The sequence below is a fragment of the Drosophila mauritiana genome, chromosome 2R (genome assembly GCF_004382145.1).
Source record: "Drosophila mauritiana strain mau12 chromosome 2R, ASM438214v1, whole genome shotgun sequence".
Classification (NCBI taxonomy): Eukaryota; Metazoa; Arthropoda; class Insecta; order Diptera; family Drosophilidae; genus Drosophila; species Drosophila mauritiana.
The window spans coordinates 13888127-13914623 of record NC_046668.1 but is presented as its reverse complement, the minus strand read 5'-3'; the positions used below and the strand labels follow the sequence as shown (position 1 = coordinate 13914623).

General features: G+C 43.3%; 3 protein-coding genes across 8 annotated transcripts; 1 reads left to right on the top strand and 2 right to left on the bottom strand.

Moving 5' to 3' along the window:
• Positions 1 to 767: 767 nt before the first annotated feature.
• Positions 768 to 17235, top strand: LOC117137848 (kinesin-like protein KIF13A). Of its 6 annotated transcripts, none has more exons than XM_033299551.1 (18): positions 770 to 907; positions 1634 to 1894; positions 5314 to 5401; positions 5568 to 5731; positions 5798 to 6314; positions 6450 to 7026; positions 7083 to 7655; positions 7715 to 8029; positions 8143 to 8184; positions 8307 to 9969; positions 10025 to 10170; positions 10922 to 11048; positions 11110 to 11208; positions 12577 to 12639; positions 12720 to 13130; positions 13187 to 13780; positions 13848 to 14159; positions 14222 to 17235. In XM_033299551.1, the coding sequence occupies exons 2-18, from the start codon at positions 1840 to 1842 to the stop codon at positions 14299 to 14301; spliced, it is 5826 nt and encodes a 1941-aa protein (XP_033155442.1). In that variant the 5' UTR covers positions 770 to 907; positions 1634 to 1839; the 3' UTR covers positions 14302 to 17235. The 6 variants fall into 6 exon arrangements, with proteins under 6 accessions (XP_033155447.1, XP_033155442.1, XP_033155441.1 ...); XM_033299550.1 differs by having other exon boundaries at positions 771 to 907; positions 11107 to 11208; XM_033299552.1 differs by lacking the exon at positions 12577 to 12639 and having other exon boundaries at positions 771 to 907; positions 11107 to 11208.
• Positions 17236 to 17452: 217 nt separating this feature from the next.
• On the bottom strand, positions 17453 to 21412 carry LOC117137849 (polypeptide N-acetylgalactosaminyltransferase 1). The gene is made up of 4 exons (XM_033299557.1): positions 21340 to 21412; positions 20307 to 21257; positions 18793 to 19314; positions 17453 to 18659 (listed from the first exon to the last, which is right to left on the bottom strand). Exons 2-4 carry the CDS (start codon positions 20966 to 20968, stop codon positions 18038 to 18040), a joined length of 1806 nt encoding a protein of 601 aa, XP_033155448.1. The 5' UTR covers positions 20969 to 21257; positions 21340 to 21412; the 3' UTR covers positions 17453 to 18037.
• A 3245-nt stretch (positions 21413 to 24657) lies between these two features.
• On the bottom strand, positions 24658 to 26442 carry LOC117138611. Its single transcript, XM_033300820.1, has one exon. It carries the CDS (start codon positions 26440 to 26442, stop codon positions 24658 to 24660), a length of 1785 nt encoding a protein of 594 aa, XP_033156711.1.
• Between the last annotated feature and the right edge of the window lie 55 nt (positions 26443 to 26497).

The following is a 26497-nucleotide window of genomic DNA, read 5'->3' as shown; positions in this document are numbered from 1 at the left end:
ACTACATTTATCTTTTTCATTTTCCATTAGTACCTTTTTTATTCGTCTATCAATATATTTTAGGGAAAAGTAAAACACAACTGATCATATAGCCCACTTTTGCGACCCACATTTAGTTTTTTGGCACAAAATTGGTTTTACTGTACTGAAAATCAGCATTGCAAAACAGGAAGTGCCACTTAAAATGCAATTGCAAATGGAATGATTCCACCAGGGAACGGTTATTTTCCAACAGGGTCAAAATAAATTACAGGAATATAGAACGGAAGAAGCCGATATATTACCACATTAAATGAATATAAGATAATTTAAGGGTTGATTTTAACCATAAGTGAAACAAGAAATAAAATCTGAATGAATAAAATAAAGTATAATAATATCTAGGAACTAACAAATTTATATGTTAGTTAACTATTAACGAAGCTCTTATTATATTTCAATAAAAAATGAATTAGATATTATATAATTCTTTATTTTGAAAATACTTCTAAAGTAATTGTACAATTTTATTTTTTAAAAAGGATTTTAATATCGTTTTAATATAAAAATATGAAAGCATGCAATTTTTAAATATATCCAAATTTAAATTTGAAAATAACGATATTTTATTTAAAAGCAATTTCATCTTATTATGAATGGTCACACTAAAATTCAATTCTAGAACTTAGCGAGTTCACTCACCCAAACTAGAATTAAGCACATCGTTTTTGGTATTTTTAGAAAAGAAAACAGTGTTATTTCTTAGGCACCCAGCACACGGTCACACTCATCGATAGTCGCAAGAGCAATCGATGATTCTGCACCACTAGTAAAAATTGCTGAGAAAAACGAAAACGCGAAAAATGAAAACGCAATACAGAAAATCAAAATTGAAGTGAAACCAAGTGCGAAAACGAAGGAGCTAAAGGTGCGGTCAAACGATAAGCATACTCCAAATGAAAACCGCGCGAGTGTGCAGCCAAAATAGGCCCCCATTTGTGTTGCTCCCCCCGAAGGAAAAAGAGCCATAAAAATCGATTCTTCAAAGAAGTCGCACACTACGTTCGAGACTTTTTTGCGCGGGCGGTGGAGCCTGGCGTTGCTTTTCGCCAACTTTTCGTGGAGCTCGTGAAGTTTTTGCATTCCGCGGGGCTTTTGAGGGTTAAAAAGAGCTACCTGTGCAGAGTGCATACCTGCTGATCTGTGTGTGTGTGGGGGTGTAGTTGTGTGTGAAAGTGCGAAAAGAATACCAAGTCTGTATGTACATATTCGCATTTATTTGGACAGCCCTGAAAAATCGGACAGGACACTAGAATCACATTCTTAATTAGCTAATTTCCAACAAATATTTGAGTGTGTCTCGCGTAAATAACGGAATGCCAGCACATGACAATAAAACGTATCCGTTTGCATGCGAGTGTGTGTGTGTGTAGTAACAACAAAGCAAAAAAGCAAAAGCAAAACAAAGTGAATGACAAACGGCGAGAATGAAATGGAAAACCACCCCCCGCACCACCCATTTACTGTTAGACATTTGTGCGCGTGTGTGCGTGGCGCTAATTGAACTCACACAATATATATAATTTATTTTTTTTGGCGCTCCACAAAAGCCACTTACTAGTGAGTCAGCTTACGACTTCCACCTGCCTTCCAGATTGCGTGCTCACAACTCCCGCGAGGACGACAACTACTGCTAACAACTAACGGTCATAAAAGTCAAAAGCAACGCAGCCCGAGGAGAAGGAGCTAGCCACGCCCCCTGCTGCAGCCCCCGCTTAGGGAGCCCCGCCCACCCGCATCTCCATCCTGCTCCATCTAAATAGAGATTCAAAAACAACACCCGCTGCATCCACATCCGCGATGGCTAGTGATAAGATCAAAGTCGCCGTAAGGGTGCGACCCTTCAATCGCCGAGGTAAGTGCCGATTTACATGCCCCACATAATCCCCTGACCTCGGAGAAAAATTCGCCAACTTAAGGAGTTTCAAAAAATAAATGTTTCACAATCGATATGAGCACAATAATGAGCAATAGATAAACATAATTTCTAGATTATTCATTATACAAAAATGTTACATTATCGTAAATTAGAGAAAATACTTTTGGACTAAATCTTAAAAAATACAGATTTATAGCTCAAAAATTCGCCCTTAAATTTCGTTTTGTTGCTCATATTTATTTATTGTTATTTTAAAACTTCAACTTTTTTTGTATAATAAAGTAGTTTTACGGTTGGGCGTGAGTGTGCTTAAGCAATTTCTATACATTTATAACATCAGATGCCAGGCACTCCATTTATTGTGTAGGAGTTCATAATGTAGTTCATAAGGAGTTGCCTCGAGTGGCCCGCACTTTCCATTTCCCCCACTTTTCCACATTGTTTCCCAACAATGGCCAACAAGCACTGCAGTTGCCTGCAATCAATAATGCAAACAACCAGGCAAGCGACTGTTTTTTTAGGCTAACGAAATTTACATGGGCTTCCTCGCTTCCTTTGAAATACGGTTTCGTTTTTCCACTGCTGCGCCAGCGGATTTTTCGCCGGGCTTAAGAACTGCAGCGACTACCTACGGGATGGTAATGGGATGGGATGGATTGGCAAGGTCCCTGGTCTGCTCGTCTGACAAACGATTTGCGTTTCCAGCTAATTTCGCGTTTCCCACTGGTATCAACCAAGTGTGTTGCAAGTGCAAAATAACAAAAAATAAAAAACAAGCAACAGCGCCGTCAGCGTTTCCAATGTCAACACTGATCATTCATTTGGCTCATCCATGACTCACACTCGCGGCGGAGGCGGAAACGAAGGATGGCAGCGGAAAAGGGGCTCTACGACCCAGCCATATGCCAAAGATACCTATGTAAACGCATATAAGTGTGTATGCTTGTATTTATGTGCCTGTGCGTGGGGCAAGGTCCGCTTGGATCCCCTGCTGTATTGATTGAATGGCAAACTTTTATTGCACATTTATTTATATTTACATAAGGCATTGAATCAGTTACATTTATTGCATTTTGGTGCACCCTCTATTTATAAATTGGCCTAAAGTAAAGTTGGATTTCATACACATATAAACAAACTGCAGGCTTAGAAAGTATTCCATTTATATGGGTCACGATCCTAATTGATTGAATAACAAACCTACGCCGATGACTGTTTGTTTATATTTACATGATTTTATAAAACACATTTCTGTTGTTATTTTGTAGCTTTTTCATACTTTGTTTGTCATAACTCGATTAGATGGACTCTAACCTATTAGATCTTTATTTATAGCGAAGCTAATGGATGTAATTAGGATGATTGCAATTGCATTCTTGTTTTAGAGGTAGTCGATGGGGAGCATATTGCAATAATTGTGCATTTGCATTCAGTGTTCAAGTGCTTACAAATTAAACACAAACATGTCTTAGTAGCTATGGGATATTAAAGGAATGAATTAAGCGATTACAGATGCCCATTCTACTACAAATAACTTTGTAATTTTGTCAAATTATGTACCACGCTAGTGCCAGCTACTTGTGAAACTAATTAATTGTATCCGAAACACTTGTATATACTTGTTTATTGGTAAACAAGCAACTACTTCTGGTTATCCATCATAATGTGTCACTTGTAATATTTTCCGGCCAAGTTAGGCGTACGCATTGACTTAGTAACCGCGTGTATTTTTAGAAGTTTGACCGTGTATCGATGTTGTACGTTGTCATGTTTTTGGCGTGTTTGTGGAGCAACTTGATCCGTTGCCGTTTTGGTGACTGAAGAGAGTAGTAGTCGTAGTCACCAGAAAGTCTGCGATAAGCAGTGCAGAATCGTTATCACTGGCTGATAAAGGCTTGTATTTTGCGATACCCAGAGTGTTACACATTTGCAATGACTGGCATTAGTCAACAGTGTATTAGGGCCATGTCCGTAACTGGTGACCTCTCCGCGTTGAGCTGGCCAGCAGAGCGAAAAATGAAAACAGAAAAGGCAATTTCAAACGCAAAGACACGGCAAAGGCAGCTGAAAAGTCAGGCGGCGAAACAAGCTCGAAATGAAGTCACAGCTCTTTACTTCTTACCAAAAAGCTTAACCTGTTTTCACTATGCCAGTGTATGCGGAGTGTATGTATGTTAATTTCAGCGCTGGACAATAGCGAAGTGAAAACCGTTTGAGGTTATACGAACTCGCCATCAAATCAACTGACCAGAACTACAAATGAGACCATCAAATAATTTATGGCACGCCTTCGTCACATTCGAGACTTTGGCCAAGACATGAAGCCCGTAGCCACCAGCCGGTAGGGTCAGCTCGTTGCTCCTAAGTCCTTTGCGGCTTTCATTTCCATGTCATGTCACGTTCTCGGCTGTGTAACATAAACCGGAACGGAAGTTCCAAAGGCCAGGCAACACACCAGGATACGGCTGTACATACATATATATATATGTATATACCTATACTTTTAGCCCAACCTTTCCATCCCGACTTGTGCTTGTGTGTGGGCCCAAATGTGTCTGTCCGTCTGGGTTTGGCTTTGACGTCGCTGTTTTTCCCCTGCTCGTCATGTTTTGTGTGCTGTATAGATATAGATATGGATATATAGTATGCCTTTGCCATTTCGCCGTTCTCTGCCATTTGGATCCGTTCCGTTTTGTTCGCAATGAATGAAGTATGCGAAGGACACGAGGAGGCATCGGAACTGAAATATTTCCACGATTTATTAGCTGGCACTCTTTTTACCAGCCAGCCAGCCAGGATGAATGGAATAATCAACCCGATAAGGTCACCTCGCTTGCTCGTATTAAATGCTGCATTTAAGGAGTGCGCACCGTTGATAAAAACATGATAGTATTATTAAATTTATGAAAATAGGCAAAAGAAGTTAGGAAATATATATCGCCTACTTTAAATCGTTGATTGATAAAATCAAGGGCATCCAAATTCGTTTTGAGAACTATCTAATCGCCCATTGTTTTATTGCTGCTAAAATATTTATTACATGGACAGGTTGGGCAACTTAGTTTTCAGCCTTTTTTCGTTTGTTTACAATTTATTTGAAAGGTTCCCTCCATTGAGATTATAGTGGCATTGGCATTTTATACCCAACATGCACATTTATCGCCCCTCGCTCTCTACGAATCCATTTTCGCACTCATGTACGAAAAACCCAACACACAGGCTACTGTGTGTTATGTGTGCAGGGTATAGCAAGTGTATAAAATTAAATTGTTTTTGCCACTTTGAACTCGTTATCACCCCAAGCGCGGAATAAAGGCGAAATTATCTCAATTTCACACATAACATATAAATATATTCCGGAACAGAGGTCTAAAAGTAATTTCGTTTACTTACAGAAATCGAACTAGATACGAAATGTATCGTGGAAATGGAAAAACAGCAGACGATACTGCAGAATCCGCCACCACTGGAAAAAATAGAGAGGTAAGTGGCTTAAAACTCAATATTTTGATGTGCGTTTTACAGCATTATTTAATTCGCTGTATGTTTCATAATCAATTTAATTAAACAGCGTCTTATAGCCACACTGTAATGCCTTTTTAATGCCAAACGGCTTGCTTAATGCCTTTCAACCTTCGTTTTAATACAGAAAACAACCAAAGACATTCGCATTCGATCACTGCTTTTACTCATTGAACCCCGAGGACGAGAACTTTGCGTCCCAGGAGACAGTGTTCGATTGCGTGGGACGTGGAATTCTGGATAATGCATTCCAGGGCTATAATGCGTGCATATTCGCTTACGGCCAGACAGGTAAGATCCATCATGTGTGACTCACCATCTGTGCGTACTTCATTAATCTTTTATTCAAATTTTCAGGTTCTGGCAAGTCCTACACGATGATGGGCACCCAGGAGAGCAAGGGCATCATTCCACGTCTGTGTGACCAACTCTTCTCGGCCATAGCAAACAAATCGACACCCGAGCTTATGTACAAGGTGGAGGTGTCCTACATGGAGATCTATAACGAGAAGGTCCACGATCTGCTCGATCCCAAGCCGAACAAACAGTCGCTTAAGGTACGCGAGCATAATGTAATGGGGCCGTATGTGGACGGACTGTCGCAGCTGGCTGTGACATCCTATCAGGACATCGACAACCTCATGACCGAAGGCAACAAGTCACGAACTGTGGCCGCCACCAATATGAACGCCGAGTCGTCGCGCTCCCACGCCGTCTTCTCAGTGGTCCTCACTCAGATACTCACGGATCAGGCGACGGGAGTGAGCGGCGAGAAAGTGTCCCGCATGTCCCTGGTGGATTTGGCTGGCTCCGAGCGGGCTGTGAAAACGGGAGCTGTTGGCGATCGTCTCAAGGAAGGCTCCAACATCAACAAGTGAGTAATTTTTAGTATATAATTATTGGTTTCTACCGACTATGTAGGTCATTAGACATTAAATTGAACTCAAATCAATAACAAGGAGCAAACTAACCTGTTGAATGTTCTAATTTAATCTTGTGATTGTTTCAGATCTCTGACCACACTAGGCCTGGTCATCTCCAAGTTGGCCGATCAATCCAATGGCAAGAAGAGCGGTAACGACAAATTCGTTCCATACCGCGATTCCGTGCTTACCTGGCTGCTGAAAGACAATTTGGGTGGCAACTCCAGGACTGTTATGGTAGCGACAATCTCGCCGTCGGCAGATAACTACGAGGAGACGCTTTCCACACTGCGTTATGCAGATCGAGCCAAGCGCATTGTCAACCATGCTGTTGTCAACGAAGATCCCAATGCCCGCATCATTCGTGAGCTTCGGCACGAGGTGGAGACCCTTAGAAGTATGCTGAAACACGCCACTGGTTCACCAGTGGGCGATGTCCAGGATAAGCTTGCTGAGAGCGAGAACCTGATGAAACAGATTTCGCAGACTTGGGAGGAGAAGCTGGTTAAGACAGAACGCATTCAGAACGAACGGCAGCAGGCTCTAGAGAAAATGGGCATTAGTGTACAGGCCAGTGGCATCAAGGTAGAGAAGAACAAGTACTACTTGGTCAATTTAAATGCCGATCCGTCCCTTAACGAGCTGCTGGTTTACTATCTGAAAGTAAGACCTAATAAAAAACTCATAGATTCAAATATATTAATACTTTCTACTCTTAGGATCGCACACTGATTGGTGGACGCAGTATCAGTGGCCAACAGCCGGATATACAACTTTCCGGTCTCGGAATCCAGCCCGAGCACTGTGTGATCACAATCGAGGATAGTGGACTGTACATGGAGCCAGTGCAGGGAGCGCGCTGCTTTGTGAACGGATCTGCTGCTGTCGAAAAGACGCCACTCCAGAACGGCGACCGTATCCTGTGGGGCAACCACCACTTTTTCCGTGTCAACTCGCCGAAGAGCAATAACACTAGTATGTGCGCCTCGGAGCCCCAGACGCCGGCGCAACTGATTGATTACAATTTCGCACGCGATGAGATTATGCAGAACGAACTGAGCAACGACCCTATCCAGACGGCCATTGCTCGGCTGGAACGTCAGCACGAGGAAGATAAGCAGGTGGCGCTTGAAAAACAACGGCAGGAGTACGAGCGTCAGTTCCAGCAGCTACGCAATATTCTGTCGCCTAGTACACCATACGCACCTTATGCTCCTTACGATCCACTGCGCATGGGAAAGATTACCCCAAATACTCCTACTTCGCAGATGCGAGTGGAAAAGTGGGCCCAGGTAAGCTGTGATCACTTAGCTCTTGTTATTTTACTTGCAATATATTTTCAAACTCTTAGGAACGAGATGAGATGTTTCGTCGCAGTTTGGGTCAGCTGAAAACGGATATTATGCGTGCGAATTCCCTGGTCCAGGAGGCCAACTTTCTGGCTGAGGAGATGGAGAAGAAGACCAAGTTTTCAGTCACTCTGCAGATCCCGCCAGCCAATCTGAGCCCTAACAGAAGGCGTGGCGCATTTGTTAGCGAACCCGCCATTCTGGTGAAGCGCACAAACTCCGGTAGCCAGATCTGGACGATGGAGAAGCTGGAAAACAAGCTGATAGACATGCGCGAGATGTACCAGGAGCACAAGGAGCGCGTTCTGAACGGACTGGTATGTTGACATCGAATCGATTATTTTTCATCAACCTGTTGCCATTGTGATGTGTACTAACCATTTATAATTGTATCGATTCACACACGCATTCAATTAACCCCTGACTACAGCCCCTTATAGAGCCATTCTCAGAAGACGAGTTTGATGACAAGGTAATTAAGACACCACACCCCCACCACCCCAAAACATGAACACCACACACGTTTAAACTATGATGTAGCTAGTATTGTTTTGGATCTCCCAGTCAATGTTAACTAAATTCGGATTTCCACAGGACGAGGATAATGCCAAGCCACAGGATCCATTTTACGAGTCGCAAGAGAACCACAATCTCATTGGCGTGGCGAATATATTCCTGGAGGTTCTGTTTCATGACGTCAAGCTGGACTACCACACGCCTATCATTAGCCAGCAAGGCGAGGTAGCGGGACGGCTTCAGGTCGAGATCGAACGGATTGCCGGCCAGATGCCACAGGACCGCATGTGCGAGTCAGTCTCAGAATCCTCTGGCGATTCACGGGATGAGTACGATGACCCTGTGGATCCCACATCCAATCAGATTACCTGCCGTGTGACGATCAAGTGCGCCAGTGGACTGCCATTGTCGCTCTCCAACTTTGTCTTTTGCCAGTACACTTTTTGGGGTCACCAAGAGATGGTTGTTCCGGTTATCAATGCTGAATCAACGGCGCACGACCAGAACATGGTGTTTAAGTTTGAACACACCCAGGACTTCACGGTTACCATAAACGAAGAGTTTTTGGAGCACTGCATAGAAGGAGCTCTGTCCATCGAGGTGTGGGGCCATCGCAGTGCCGGCTTCTCGAAGACAAAGGGCTGGGAAGTGGAACAGCAGCAAGCCAAGGCCCGTTCCCTGGTCGATCGCTGGGCGGAACTCTCGCGGAAGATCGAGCTTTGGGTGGAGATTCACGAGCTTAATGACAACGGCGAGTATTCGCCAGTGGAGGTTACCAATCGCAACGAGGTCTTGACCGGTGGCATTTACCAGTTACGTCAGGGTCAGCAGCGACGGGTGAATGTACGGGTGAAGCCAGTGCAGAACTCTGGCACCTTGCCCATTATCTGCCAGTCAATTGTGAACGTTGCCATTGGCAGTGTGACAGTGCGATCTCGGCTGCAGCGTCCACTGGATTCTTACCAGGAGGAAGATCTTACCGTGCTGCGCGAGAAGTGGAGCGAAGCACTGGGGCGAAGGCGTCAATACCTTGACCAACAAATCCAGATGCTTATAAAGAAGGAAGAGAAGAACGAACAGGAGCGCGAGAGGGAGCTAAGCTTGGTTCATCAGTGGGTCTCGTTGACGGAGGAGCGCAACGCTGTGTTGGTGCCAGCTCCTGGCTCGGGCATTCCGGGAGCACCTGCCTCATGGGAGCCACCGTCCGGAATGGAGCCACATGTGCCCGTCCTCTTCCTCAACCTGAACGGTGACGATCTGTCGGCACAAAACACCAACGACGAGCTCTCCATCGCCGGCATCAATTCCATTCTGTCCAAGGAGCATGGACATAAGTTCTACACGCTGCAAATTCTGCAGCACCTAGATAAGGATGTGTGCTGTGTGGCCAGCTGGGACTCTTCGATGCACGACAGTCAGGCCCTGAACCGTGTCACAGAGGCCAATGAGCGGGTCTATCTTATTCTCCGCACCACGGTACGCCTCTCGCATCCAGCACCTATGGATCTCGTGCTCCGCAAGCGACTAAGCATAAACATCAAGAAGGGACAGACGCTAACCGACCGCCTGAAGAAATTCCGACTTGTGCGGGGAGAGAACGCCATCTGGCAGAGCGGCGTCACCTATGAGGTGGTCTCTAACATTCCAAAGGCCTCCGAGGAGTTGGAGGACCGCGAGTCCCTTGCGCAGTTGGCTGCCAGCGGAGATGATTGCTCCGCAAGTGACGGCGAAACCTACATAGGTGAGAATGCTACTATAAAGGTGCTTAGAATCATATTAACATTCCTATCCCGTAGAGAAATATACGCGCGGTGTTTCGGCGGTGGAGAGCATACTGACTCTGGATCGACTGCGGCAGAATGTGGCGGTCAAGGAGCTGGAAACGGCTCATGGACAGCCGCTCAGCATGCGCAAGACCGTCAGCGTGCCGAACTTCTCACAGGTAAGGACGAATGCTACTTGGAAAACCCATACTGCTCATTCCATCGAGCTGCTGCTGCTGCTGCGCCGCTTCCACTATTCGTCGCTGCCGCCGCTGCTGCTGAATTATGTGCTTCCACTTACTCACCTAACACACTCGAGCAAAATTAACCAAAAACGTCTGACTAAACGCAAATTCTTTCTCTTTTCACACTTTTTCTATGCGCTTACACCAAACTAACCCCCAAAATTTTGTGTTTAACCACCGATAAAAACGACAAAATTAACCAAATCCGAAATTCGGCGCGCACTTCCTGCAATTTTGAATTTCCCTCTATGTGTGTGTGTGTGTATTGGTATTATCATGTCTTTATGTTTATGCTGTGTACGTGTGTGTGTTGCCCCAAAACGCTTCTCACTGCGCACATAGGCGGTCAAAGACACCACCAATACCGGGAGTGTAAGTAACTAGTATCCTCCTTTCTGTTTTCTGTATTCCGTACTGTGTTTCCTTGTATCCTGTGCCGAGCACTGTACAAACAGCTTTAGTAGTTGGAGTTTTCTTAAGTTCCCTCTTGACTATTCTACTACTAACTATCTTATAAACCGTTTTTGTGTGCGCCCTTCAGTTAGCCATTTTTTGTAACGTTTGGAAATTGTATGTCTGTTTTTATTTGTTTTTGTTTTTTTTTAATTCAATCATTTTTGTTTCATCCTGTTGAATAACATTTGTTCCTTAAAAAAATGTACGCATATCACATTTATGATGCAAGCAACTCATAAATAAACTTACGCAGATTATGCGCTTCGATGCATCGATGGAGTCGCTGCTGAATGTGGGACGATCCGAGTCCTTTGCCGATCTCAATAACAGCGCTTTGGGCAACAAGTTTACTCCAGGTGAGCTTTGTTTTGTATTATTAATATTGATTATATTTAATACATAATTTTCAAACAGCAGGCCATAGTCCAGCAGGAGCTGGCGGAGTCATCCGAAGTCGCCACAGCTTTGGAGGCAAAGGAAGCAGCGATGATTCTCCCGGAAAAGCCTTTGGCATTGGTATGTATTTCGTTGGTCTACGCGAGTTCGAAAGCCCAACATTTTTCTTCTATATACTCACCATTAATATTTGAGCAACAATATTAAAACTATAATCCATATAACCGAGTTATTAAACACACTATATATTTTTCTAAGTAATTTTGCATATGCTTATGCGCAGGAAAATTTATACACAACCTAGTTGAAGCCAAGCTCATGAGCAAGGGATTTATCTTTGTTTCAACTTTTGGTTCTCTTACAGAATCCAAAAAATTTGTAGATTACTTTGTGCATTACGCAATTTGTTACTTGTAGTTGTACTTAGTACAGATAAATTGACATGATCCTATTGGCAACAAGATAAATCCTTGTCGAACTGTTTGTTTACTTATGCTTTCTTCGTGCTCAAGAGCAACTCCCTCAATGGCAATTGAATCCAACTCTGTGAACTGTCGCATTGCTTAGTTAAACTTTCAAAACCCAATTTGTTTGCTTTGCTTCGATGCAACACCTGCAGCAACCAAGCAATTAGCAAGAGTAACCGCATTAACTCGATCTGAGGACTCGAGCGATTCTTCGTCTTAATGCACACGACTGTTCCACATTCCATTGCTTATCATATAAATTGACATGCATCCATGAAAACATAACCATACCGAACCGAGCCCACATAGCTTATCGTACTTACTATATGGTTTCTCACACTGTCCAACTCTTTTCTGTGTTTTCAACATAACGTTATCTATATGAAATTCCACGGCCAACAGGCTCAATATCTCTGCTGTCAGGTAAAGGCCAAACTTATGCCCCAATCAAATCCGAAGGTTCATTCTTGATTGCTATGCATTGATTGTTAGTTGAGTTTCATTTTGTCTGTCTCACAACCCGCTCATCTATACACCCACTCATCTGCAGACATGTATCTTTCATAAACCCATGACCCCAGATGAAAGGAATTGGTTTGTGCCCAATTTAGAAGTGTTTATACGTAGTTTTGTGTTAGTTCTGTTTGCTGGTAAATCTGTCTTTAAATCATACCCAAAACTCTCTCATCTAAAAAAGTCATCGCGACATGAGTTGTACATTCATCTCCAGGACATTCAATCCACTCCATACCAGCCACCCACGCAATCCGGTGCACAAATCACACAGCAGCAAAGCACACAGCACGAGATCTTAGCACGAGCCGCGTATTTGTAGAGATTATTATCCCTAGAATCTATACCTTTGTTTAATTTTCCTTTGATGTTACTATAGTGTGTTGCTGGGGCTGCGAGTTAGTCGCATCCCTCGCTAGTTTGATCACTCATCAAAGTCTGTAAATTGCATTGTAACTTAACATAACTCATAATCATTGTCTTCCCTGCCCCCAAATGTGGAATGCAGCGCGTCCAACATTTTTGAATCTCAATTTGAACTTGAACACTTTGAGAATTGCGCCAACGAAACGTATGTGGTTTGTCTAGCAATTAGCTTAGAGTTTCATTTGCAAAGAATCCATTGACCATAGCATTTTGATATCTCCACAGCTTCGCCAGCTACTAGTAAGCTGCTGGGCATGCGCATGACCACGTTGCACGAGGAGCCACTGGGTGGACACAGATCTCTCGACGAAGAGCCTGAGGACAGCTACAGCGACTCGGAATATGCTGCCGAGTACGAACAGGAGCGGCAGCAAAACAAAAGCATGGCCACGCGATCCCGCCTCACGGCTTCCAAGACCATGGACTCATTCATGGACGTCAGCAGCCATTCGAACCAGAGCTACTTGAGCTACACGTCCAGTGCCAACGCTAACATGAAGCACCTGACCGGACTGGCGACGCTGAGCATGAGCTCATCCACCAGCAGTGGCTACGGTTCCCAGGCAGTCTCCTGCAATAATCTGAGCAACGAGGATATTGCTTCAATGCGTTCCATGAGCATTGATGAGACACCAGGTGGGTTATTACTATATCTATTCTTACCATATGATATTTATAAATGTATTACTTAGATTTCGATCGAGTCAACTCGAATTCGCCACCGAACCGGCAGGCACGAGTTAACCCCTTCCTCAAGGACATGCCCAAAGCTAAAATACAAGAGCAACCGGAGCCGCAGGCTAAGAAACTGCAGGAAGCATTCACGCATCCGTTGGAGCAGCTGGAGTCCAGGGAAAGCGCACAAAGCGACGATGATGAATGCGCGCAACTGCCAAAGAATAATAACAACAACGAGGACTTGGTAAACGAGCCGAAGCAACTTTCAGGTCAAACGGAGCTGGAGGAAGCTATGTCGCAACCTGAATCACAAACGGAGTTTGCCACAGACAATCAGAACGGCAACAGGTCCTCCGACGAGTTAAGCCACAGTTCCGAGGATCTGCTCGAAGGCGATGGCATCGTCCGGGAAGAGTTGCCCGCTGGAAAGGTGGTGCGGCGAAAGAAGTCCAACACGCAGCCCCCGAGCAATGGCAACATCGTAAATAACAATAACAACAGCACAAGCCAGGCACCGCGCATCAATCATCGGGCATCCGTGGCCAAAATGGAGGGTCTGGCCGCATATTTGGACTCTAGCATTATGACTAGCAGCACAGAAGTTGATGGTGAATATTTATTTTTTTTTATTGTTCCCGTCTCGTTATTTAATTTAATTTAACTAATGCTTTCCAGAGGAGAGCAAGGATGTGGAATTGGTTCTGCCCGAGTGGATTGTGGTGGGAGAGTCAGTGTTAATTCGACCCTATAACACCAGCGGTGTCATTCGCTTTGTGGGCACCACGGAATTCCAACCCGGTGCCTGGATTGGCGTTGAATTGGACACACCAACGGGCAAAAACGACGGCAGCGTGAAGGGCGTTCAGTATTTCCAGTGCAAGCCCAAGCACGGCATGTTTGTACGCTCCGACAAGCTGATGTTGGACAAGCGTGGCAAGGCGATGCGAGCCTACAAGGCCGCCGAGAAGAGCAACAGCATCAGCAAAGGTGAGTGGAATGGCATTGGATATGGATAGCGATGATAAACTAATGCATTTAATTCGCCACAGAGATGAGTACCTCGATGACTGGCTCGATGACACGCTCCAAGAGCCGCGGCGATTCGCTAAACCTTTCGGCGCGTAAATGATTGTACCCAAAGTGTTCGCATCAGCTGCAGCGTTGGACTAATTGCAGGCAATCGACGGTAGCCACCAGCGCTGCCAGCAGCCAGCCGGCGACCTGCCACAGATTGCGTGCAACCAGCGGCGCTGCAGATGCGAACAGTCATGGCAAGAAGTGCTATGCCAATCGACGCTCGACGGCCTTCTAAAGCCGCCACCCAAGATGACAATGTCGAGAACGAGGTGGACGAAGGAGAAGAAGCGACTCGACAAGCAACGAACAATGCGGAGCATACTCCTCATGCCAACCATATTCTAGCTTACTTAACTATTCTCACCCCATGCCGCAAATGAAATGCCGTACACTTATCCACACGCTTCTCTAAGTAGTTTAAGGCGGTGTCTACAGCAGAACTAATTATTAATCTAGCTAAACTAAACTAAATGAAACGAATCGATACTAATCTTAACTAAGCCGGGTAGGCAATTGCGTAGATGCAATATTTTGAACAGTTGAGCGAGAGCGTAAAATTTAGCGACCCTTCGAATTATGTATGTATGAAACAATCACTTTTGATTCCATTGTTTTGTGTTCGTGTAGTTAATTGTCGTTTTTTGCGTTTCGATTTTTGAATGATATATTTTCTAATGGTTCTTTGCCTTTAGTTTAGTTAAATTGTTTTTGATATCAATGTGACTTGTTTAACGATGAGCTTATATTTTTACTTGTTATTGACTATATTCAATATATTTGTATATATTTATAATTAAGATCTTGCAATAATTTCGTCTCCATATGACCTTTCCTGAGCTCATTTTCTTTTTAGCGCATTTATATACAATTACCAATACAATACGATGTTAGTAATAATGAAAGCAACATATTCTATATAGCTGCGTCTAAGCAATTGAAGCATCCTAAGATTTTCGTGTCTTGGAACTTACTCCCCGATTAAGTCGCTTCGCACCGTCGCAGTTAATGTGTAAATTGTATTATTTTGATGTGATGTATTTATAATTTCCCTTTATATATGCATATATACATATATATATATAAATAAAATTTATTTTACCGTATACGTAGCTTATTACTTATGATTTCTTTTGCTTTCTTACCCCGTCCGGAAAGTGCAATATAAGTGTTAGGATCTTTAAGTTGTATTTATCAATGTTGAAGGTTGTGTGACTATGTTTGTGAGGCGTTTTAAGTACCATTAACTTAGCACCGAGCCAGAAGTTGGTGTAAAGTCCAAAAACGAAAGAAAAAAAGCAATAATTGCATTAAATATTCGATTTTATGTTAAGATACTTTAATAATCGTACACAAAGATGATTGAGAACGTGCCGAAATAACGTGGGAAAGTTAATGATCAAATCTGGCACCGGCTAAAGAACGTTTGTACGTAAAACCGTAAACGTATCCATCCATCCATCCAACCAACCAACATCCAAAGCACTCCAAAACTGAGTCTGAGATAAATTGCAATTTAAAACACAATAAGAGCGATTTACACTTAGAAAACCCAAAAAAACGAAACTGAAACTGAAATCCAACAGAAAACAGTTGGGGACGTGTCAAAGGTCAAGCCCAACTGGAAGATCTGCAACCATTCATCCAGTGTATACAAGCATACATATACACCACTTATATATATATTAGGTATTATATATTTTCGAACTGTTTTTCTACTTGCGTAAAAGCGAAAAGCAACTACCAAAATATACTTGAAAATACGTCCAAAATTTAAAATCCAAGGTCAAGATACAACTATAATATATATACTTACATGGATATTCATGAATATAAATATAAATTGCATATTTACCAATGATAAACCTAACTGAGACAGAACTAATTTAAATATTGAATGCTCCCTGGGGGGAATCCCGAGTATTAATCCCAACCAGGGACATTTGTTTGAGTATGTGTGTGCATTTTGTAGACGCCGCAATTCAAATTCAAATCGGTTGAGCATTACAATTCAGAATTAATTTAATCACATGAATGTACATAGTGAGTGTGGCATTATGAACGGCAAAATCACCCTCAAATTAACGCATTTAACTAGCGCAAAAAATAACTAGTGGTTCAATTAGAGGTTGATTGAGTAACGTAGTCGAGTCCCCGATCGAAAACGAAAGTTAGCCGCAGCCCAGTCAGTTTATTTGTAAAATAGATCGAAAATCCATAGTTGTAGACAGTGTGCAATGCAATGAAAAATTAAGTAACCGTAGAGATCGCGATTGGAACGCCGACAAATTGAATCGTACCTTGACGTTATTAAAGAACTAATCATATTTTTGTGCAATCTAGTGCAGTTATCATGCAATCAGCCCCGCAAAGGAAATAGTTTGCCATTGCATATAGCATCTAGCATCTAGCCTCTAGCGTAACGGAATGTTAGGCACACACATATTAGCTATATGGGATATAGGATCGGAAGGCAGCCTTCGGAAAGAGTTTACTCGTAAGTTTGCGCACTCTTAGAGCTTTTAGCACGGTCAACGAATAAATGTTATTACACCACAATTATAGCTCGACTCCATCAGCCGTTAAATAAACTATCCAAGAGTTCAGTCACGAGTTAATGAATAAACTAAACCATATGCTAGACCTGCTTTATCATAGTACACAAACAGACGCACCAAGCAAAAAACACCATTGTTGATGAATTTGGTTCGGTTCGTTCGGTTTGTAAGTACGGATATGCCAGTTTAGTTCACTCCACACTAGTAGTTGCAACTGCAGAACAGAACAGAACAGAATAGACTAGAGTGCAAAATATAGGTGTCAGCAGCGGAAAGCGTAAAGATAATTCTAGTAATTTACAATTGTTTTACTCCAATTTAAGTATTTTAATGCAAACACGCCAGAGAAATTAAACAAAAAACACACGCGTAATCAGCAAATTTGAACAACTTCAACAAAGCAAAACAAAATAAAAGAGAATATGAAATATGTACTTATATCTATAAATACAAATATACAAACATGCAATGGACATTTTTCAATGGAGTTGGCTTTAATTTCACAGCTGGGGGGTAAATGTGGACCAGTAGCTGCTGGGTCAACAAGCGGCCACTGCGATATTAACGCTGAACTCGGCCTTGACTGCTACTAACTGGTTACATTTTGTTGGCCCAAGACCTTCGACCCAAGGCAGAGGCTACTAATGGTTCGTTTGAAGATGTACATCCTCCAGTCGGAAGTTTTTTTATTCATGAAAACAAATGGCAAAATGGTTATGTTAGTAGATAAATGCTTACAACACATTTAGTTTACAGTTTACATAGTTGGTTATTGCTGGGTGCTCTCACGCAGGAGAGCTCCTTGTTGAATCCCTGGCCATGGAATGCAATCGTTCCACACCCTGCCTTACATCCTTACACGATCACATGGCGACTATATCATTTACATAGGATGGTTCGACTCTCTATTCTTACAACTTGCTCTATTTATATTTATACACACAAAGGACACAACACACAGTTAATTGTTATTAGCTTTCCAAATGACTCGTTTACGTTTGATTTGCTGGTTTCCTATTTTGATTTGATTCCTTTCGTTTTGATTTGCACTAGCTACCACGTCTCTTCTTAATATACACGATTTGTGTACACAAAATATATAATTCTAGGATTCGATTTAGGTATTTACAAAGGGTTGTTCTAATTTGAATTCGAGTTCCGTTCAGTCGGCGTTAGTCAGTATCTCTCAGTTGCTTTGGTCCCCAACCCATTTCCCCGCTACACCTTATCTCCTCAGTGTTCAATGGTCCATCGTTGGGATTCGCTGTGGGGATCGCAAGGCGCCACCTGGGCGTCGTCTAGACTCTTGAGTCCCTGGTGATCCAGGCACATGCCCGTGTTGCTGTGAATGATGTGCTGGTGCTCGTATCGCCACTGCTCGTTGAACTCATCATTCTCCATGCAGGGCACCATCACCACCCGGTACGGTGGGGACTCGCTGTGCTGCACTGTTGCACAGCTCAGCTCGTTGCGCAGAACATTTGTGTTTGTGAAGGAGAATAGCTGCGACTTCTGCAACACCTTGCCGCATGGGTACAAGCCGGCGTTATAGGGTTTTTCGTTGTTCTGCAGCAAATCGTCCAGACATAAGTTAGCATTCACGGCGTGCACCTTGCCCCATCCCTGCACGTCCTTGGTGGGTACAAACTTCTCCGGATAGATGTTCTTCAGGTACCACTCGAAGCTCTTACAGCGGAGCTTCTTGCGCAGCATTACTCGGTGGGTGACATCTCCAATGTCCGCGTGGAACTTCAGATCCGGCCGGTTGAGGAAAAATATGTTGATGTACTCATCCATCCAAGCCAGAGCCATGCGGGCAGTATTAATACCGTGTGTATCGCGATCGTTGGGGAATCTATAAAGAATTTAAATGAGTTCATTATAATACAGCAATAGATAATGGGAGATGACAATAAAGTTACTATAGTTCGCTTCGAAGGTCAGGTTCATCATAAATTATAAGTATAATACTAGTTCCTTTTGCTTACTTGTAAGGATGGAAGTCGCGGAATATGTGTCCAACACGGGAGCAGGGAATAGTCTCGATGGTGCCGCCGCACTGCCAGATGCGGAAGGACATCTCCAGGTTCTCACCACCCCAACCGTCCATTTGTTCGTCGTAGCTGCCGACTTCCCAGAAGTAGCGTCGATCTATGGCAAACAGTCCGCCGGCCATGGTGGGACTGTATGCTGGACAGATCTCCCGCTCCTGCTTGCACTCGCGTCGCTGGCGCTGCTTCTCCCGCTCCGGCAGATTGATCCAGTCAAAGTGGCCATTCCACTGGAATCCGCCGACCTGGAAGGATTTGTAACCATTTGTGCTGTACTGGAAGTCGTTGGCATCGATGACATCGATAATGGGCACCAGCACGCTAGTCCGCGACTCCTTGATGCGCTGCAGGAGTGGCTCGCACCAGCCAATGTTACCCTCGCAATGGGCGTCCAGGAAGATGAGCACATCCCCCGTGGCGATTCGCGCTCCAGCCAATCGGGCACGAATCAAACCCAATCTGCAAAGAGACGGGCGAAAACTTTCTTTAGCTATGTGAAGGGCAAAACAAAACAAATTTATTGGGTCATTCGAAAACCTTCGATCGTCTGCCAAGCACGATTAACACCAACCTACATGGCATCCACCGCGTGAAGTCATCCGAAAGTCTGCAAAGCTCACGGGCTGACGAGTGTAATGCACGCAGAAACCGAGTCTGGGAGTTACAAAAAGTCAAACCCAACACACATAATCGTAACTTGACGAACTGGTTTTCTCTTCATTTTTTTCGGTTTTTAGTTTTTGGTTTTTTGAGCGTTTGTCGGTTCTGGCCAAAAAGAAGATGCTCCATGCGCGACTGACATGGCAAACAAGTTATTCAAATGAGTCCAAGTCGTCAGCGTTTCGATTAGCCAAATTACTGAACTTTTCCTAGCCCATAGGCAATAATGGAAATTATCTAGGTGTCAAATTTTCACCTTTTATGCATTGTTGCACTCATGAACAATAATTAAGAAACTTGTATATACACTTGATTTCGATTTTTAATATGCAAGTTCTTATTTAATAAATTCATAGCTAAACTAATGAGATAAATGCCTCGAATTGTATCTCAAAAAACACGAAAGCATGCTTTAGGTTTAACACCTCGTATTTGCATATGCCAAAGGTCGTATTGAAAGTGAATGAGCAAGTATAACTACTATATTCGCCACTAAGTCTATAATTTCTTGAGGTATTTTAAAGTACTGAAGTGGATGAACACTTTATCACATAAACAAGTTTGAATTTCTATAATTTGCCCTATAAAAACACAATTTCACTGGAATTCATTTCAATTTCTTTTTATCTTGCGGTAATAGCTCACGTATTCTTTCCATTCTAGATTGGGAAAAACCGAACACCTTTTTCTGAAGTCTCTGGCGCAAACAGCTATTTCAGATACATTTGTTCTTAGTTAGGGTAACGGCAGTTTGACTTTTATAGGTCAGGCACCTTGTGGCTTTAACTCACCGGTTCTTGAGACGCAGAATGGTGACCTTCCCCGAGGGAATCCGCGTGCGAACATAGTAGTCCAGCTTGGCGCCCAGTTCCACGTTGTCGCTACCGTCATCCACCAGAATGATTTCCTTGAGGGCCTTCTCGTTGCAGGTGCTCAGCGTGCTGTGCACGGTCCTCAGCAGCACGGAGTAGGGTTCGTTGAAGAAGATGATGACCACACTGGCGGTGGGCAGGGACTCAGAATCGAAGCGTTGTTTGGCGCACAGTGGATTCCGGTGGTCACCGACACTTCGGTTGTAGGTCAACTGCTCGCTTAGCTCCTCGTTGAGGGCAATCTTCTTGTAGATCTCATCGCCTCGTTCCTTGGCGGCACCGGAAAGATGCACTGCCACGCCCTGTTCGCCGAGACCCGCCTTCTGCTTCTGAAGATCCAGTTGGATGATTTGTTCATACGGCGACTGGGTGGCGGGTCGGGCTATTTCGTTCTCACTGTCGCTGTACGCCTCGAACCGCTCGCGCCCATGACCTCGCAGAGCGGCCGCCCGGACGGGTGGCGCCACAGGTGGCTCCTCTGGTGAACCATTCTGCTGTACCTTGCTGTAGAGGATGAAGCAGAGGGCGACTAGGATGAAGATGATCAGCTTGCCGTAAAAGGAACGGAACCGAGGCAGCATGTTGGCTTAAAATATCTTTTGACTGGGACTTCTGGTATCTGGGATTCTGAGGTAGCACTAGATTCACTTCTCCACTCCAATCTGGCTCTGCGGATCGGATCGTGTGCGTCCGCTGTCCGATTTTACCCGCTACTCGATCATTTAACTCCGATTCGCTGGCGAAAAATCCAGACACTTTGTAAGTATGATTCGTGGCTTCTCGGTTCGCCCACAATACCACAATTCCAGTTTCTTCCCGCTTTCCGTTGAGCGCCGCGCACCGCCGCTTTGTGGAGTGGCTTAAACTAGACTAAATGGCAATATTAATTCTAAGCGCGACTGCCACAACAACAAATGAAACACAACAACAATAAAAAACAACGAAAACTTACTCGGGCATGTTTTCTATACGCTGTTGCTTCAAGCGTTAGTGCATTTTGTGGTACTTTTGCAGCAACAGCTGTTAAGTCGGCGCTTTGCAGCACTGCCACAGTGGGCATTGCTTGAAAACTTATAGTTCACTGTTATTACTTAAATATAATATATTTATCATAATAGTTCTTATTATTTGTACAATCTCGGTAGTAGCACAACACAAATGTAAAACAAAGTGAAAAAGTACAAAATTATATTTAAGTCTTTCGTTTTTCCTGTAGCTCATATTTTTTTGTTTTTTGACAAATTTTTACATTTTGGTGCTTCGGTAACCTTTAAGCAGATGTAAGTAACTTCTAGCAAAGACTTAGACCTTATACGTATACCAGTGACTTTCAAACTGGTTTTATAAGTAAGATAACTAGGCTGCTTGGACAACAAAATACATTTCCTTAAAAAAATTCGACAATTTTATCTTAAGAAAATCTCTTTGGTTGTAAGCATGCTTGGACATTTTTTTTAAACAAATTTGGATATTTCTTATATCTTTAAATTTTTAAGAGTCTGACAAACATTTTTTTTATAATTTAGTTTATGATTTGTATGTTTATTTGTGTAAGAACTAATCCTAAATTGCATTATTAAAGCCGATTAATTCTTCGTAAGACATGGTAACTATGCGCATAATAATGATATACTATCGGAAGCAGTGTCTGCCGTTTAGATTGTAAACAATTTAATGTGTGAGTATAAAACTAATAATTATAATTTATAACCAACAAGCATGCCAAGCCACATAGTTGTCACATCAATTGCGAAAAAAGCGGAAATTTAAATCACAAAGCTTCCTGCCCTCGAGTACCGTTGAAAACGAAAGGGACTGACCGACTGACTGTCGCACTTGACACCTTGGCCGGCACTTAATGCACAAATGGCATGTTCATTTGTTGTTAAGGGGCAACAAATGGGTTTCCCATTAAAAACTTGTTGCTACGCCTCTTGGTCGGAACATGCAACCAAGCACCACATGTTGCCAGTGGAATTTGTCTCTGGTGGCTTGTTTAAATCTCATTTGAATTCTAATTGAGATTGGTTCTCATCGCAACTTTCATTTTGTAATGCTTCGAATTGATGCCAACAAGATTGGCCCCATTTCGTTGGGGTCTGTGATTAATTTGGCTAATTAACGTACGACTCCAAAGTGCCAGTTGCTGTTTTTAAGTGAGCTCTTGGGCCGCATAATTAATACGTTACGTATACGCATTGGTGTCGCTGCGGGAGGCGCCACCGGCCACCAGATCGGCGACCCAGCAGCTAAATTAAAGTTCAAAGTGCTCCACAGCCATGGTAATTGGAGTTTCGGAGTTGTGGGAAGCAACCGTTGAGTCGCTGAAAGGTGGCAACTGTTTTGCCAATCTCCGCTAAAACTCCCTAATGGCTTTGAGCGACAAAAACTAGGAAGGAAATAAGTTACTCTCTGGCCGGGGCTCAGTGGGATGGGGCCTTTGTTTTAGTTGCCGAAAAAATAAAGAAAGATGGAGCAAACGGGGGAGATATATACATATATATACGACGTGGAGCCAGACGAGATTTTGGAATTTCATTTCGTGTGCGACCTTAAAATACTAGTTTGTAAAAATGCAGCGAATCCGGCATTGAAACAGATTAGTTTCTTCGGTCGAAAAAATTAACACCTCTTAAATTTGAAATACTCTTTTATTATCGCCACCGAAAATTATGCATTTTCAGCACATTTGTGAAATGTTTAATGGCCTGAGGGCGAATTAGTTGGCTCTTAAGCGTTATGAGCCGCAACCGGATTGAAAAACGCGGCCCCCTTCAAAAGTCCGCAAATATGTTTTTGTGTAAATAGCAGAAGTGCTCGATAAATAATTTTTTAAAATTACTCTATTCAATAATGAGTGCTGCTGAAGCCCCCAACGAGGTCTCATTAAAGCGCGTACAATAAAAGAAAAGGGCCACAAACAATTTAACCACTAACAGACATTGTTCCACATGTGAGTCGACGACTGCGGTTAAGGTGCCTGCCATAATGACTCGGGCCACAGAAATCTATTAAATCTAAATGACCCTGAAGATCACACAGGCAGCCAAGAAATGGTCGACTAACGATCACCATCCATCAATGGAAATGGGCAGTCAACGGCGGATAATAACAGAATTGGGATTTGGGCTTGCAATTGAAAAATGTCTGCCATAGATTTTACGGATTACGGTTGGTCTGTCTGCTACTTTCGTTTCGCTTCGAAAGCCTTGCAAATGTCAAAAGGTTGGGTAATTCCGATGATTGCGTTGGGGTTTCGTCAGTGCCAGAGGATGAGCACAGGTCGGTCGGATCTGATCGGATCGGCACTGATAGGATTATGCCGGATCAGAGCTGGAGCAAGTCCACGACTTCCCATGACAAATTGATCAGCCTGGGAAGCGTAATGATGCCACATTATCATACGTTTTCCAGCGTGATTTATGATCCAGTTCGAGCGATTTTAAAAAGGGGAACTTCGTTTACAACTAAATCGAAAGTGAAAGATTTCACGATACTGGCTTGGCCATGACAATGCCAACCCATTGTCTCACCCACTACATCGCTTGGGGGTTAACCGGTTACCCAATGCCCCATCCCCGTCGCCAAATCGTATTTCAATTTCAATTCCAGTGCCCTAGGTCCAATCAGCACGCGTCAAAAGTGGCGCCAAAGTGACGAACCAAATTATGATTCGGATCGTATATGCACAAATATCCATCCAAATGAGCACAAACTAAGGCGGTTTTATGGCGGTAGCCAGTTGGGGTTTTGCATAATCCCCGGTTCCTGCTGAGACACCCGCATTGTGGACTGTTTATGGTAGTATTTATGTAAGAGCCAATTATGTGAGATGTCATCAAATATTTGACCAGTTCATTGGGTCGCCTCATCATACCTGATGGAATGCACATTTTCATCCGCGGGGTTTTCACAATCGCATCGCAGATATACACAGATAGGGCCGATTGTCTCTTAAAACCACATCAAAATCAATATCGCGTATCGATCAACATCCAAAATTGAGCATTGTCTCAATGTTCGCAACCTCCGATGTGATGATTCGGATACATTTGAATAACAGCGCCAACAATAACCGCTGCTTCTCCATATCCGCTATCATTTATTGTGCGGAGGTGGCTAATCCCAATTCAACATTTCTTTGTTTGCTTTATGGCTTTTGGCGAAGGTTGAGCAGAGTGAGTTTAGCCATGCTAGCGAATCTTTTTATTTAACTATGGTGCAAACATTGCGATTTCAAAACTGACAAAAAGCTATTAGGATATACGATTTAATTTCTAACCCTAAGCCAATTGGTTAGCCTCAAGCGACGCGTCCAACTTGGTAATCCCAGTAGCTCCAATCCAAAGCAACAGCAACTGATACCCAGTCCGGTGAAGTACATGCCAAAAACCCAGGAGAGATCGCTTACTTCGATATAATCATCCAACCGAGGTGGACTGAAATCCTTCATGGTTGTCAGTTTTAGTCTTACCATATCCGAGAAACTCCGATCGATCCAGTACTTCGATAAGCCGAACTCATTTTGTTGCATCATATGCTCCTCAAAGAGATCGCGATAGGGCAAGTGTCGTCTTATGGGGAAACTAAAAAAACTGATGGGTTTTAAGCAGAGTTTCTCTGAATAGTAAAATAGTGGGAATGCGAAAAGCTTCTGTTGCTCCTTGAAGGCAATCCAACTCAAGGCGCTCATCGGGTACATATAGTTGTCATCGAAGGAGTCTCGCAAGTTTTCCAGTTGGTTGGACTCATCGAAGACCTCCACATGATCCATGCTCACGTTAAACGGTCGCAGCAGCTCAATATCGTACCGTCGTATGGCCAGCTTGTACCTGGAATTCTCTAGATCGGCAAAGGAACACATCTTTGGATCGATTGGAGGACCCCACATGAAGGACTGCAGGTACGACGTGTACATTGTGGTGGTGATTACACTGAAGAAGCAAACGAGCATGGAAATCAGTTTAAGTTTTCTGTTGGATTGACGGGGAAAAGGAAAGGGCTGAGCCAAGAATCCCCTCAAACAGATATCGTTCATCAGAACATTAACAAGGCTCAGACTACGCCACGAACTTAGCTTGATGTAGTTCAGCATGACTGAGAAAATACAAAATATGGCAATGAGCACTACCAGGACTGGTGGATCCACAATGCCCATGTAGATCTCACTATAGGGCATCATGTCCGGAAGGGGAACCATAAAACAAGTTGATGTCATCAAGTACGGATATGAAATCGTGTCGAAGTTGGTCATTTCAAAGTAGGCGGCGTAGCTCATGCCAATATCCACGAGATCCTCCGCGGCCCATTTCGTAATATTGTAAAAAGATGTTTTCTTTCCAGCTTCATGCAATTTCACCTGCATATCCAAGGTAGCATTTACTTTCTCAACAAAATTATTCAATAAATTGGCTACATATCCAATATATTTCTCTTGGCCAGTTTTAGGATCCCTGTATGCCATAGATCCAGGAATCAGGTTGAATGTGATTGATTTAAGCATTGCTCCTTGCATATTCCGAAATTGGTCTACATATATTGGATTACTCTCGAATAGATACACTTTTTCATAGTTTCGTTCCTGAAAAAGCCGACAGGCGTATATAATCCCGACCTGATGGAAGTTATTGTTCACCATGGCTATATTGTATTGATCCTTCTTAGAATAGAAGTCGCATACGGAGTCTGGTTTTATATTCCCATTCAGAAGAATCAGTCGCCTGTTCATTTGAAGCTTCTTCAGAGTTTGATAGTTCTCCTCCCTCTCGGCTTGAAACTCACAGGTGAGAATAAGTGCTAGACTACTGTAATTCCATTCAAAGCTGGTGCTACCCGAAGTAACCAATATTGTGGGGACTTGCAATCTCCTTGACAAATAGCTAAACGCGCATTCTTCTCCATAAATTAGTAGGGTGTTGAAGAATTGCTCCTGTTGCAATCTTAGAAGAAGGCTCAGAAGTCGTTCCTCTAAGTCTGTATGATTGGTATTGGTCGCATCCAAGATCCGAGCCTTTGTATATCCAAGGCAAAGCAAAATTATAATAATCCGTACCATGGTGCAAGAGTTACTATTGCATTTTCGAAGCGAACATTATATTTTGTACTTTAAA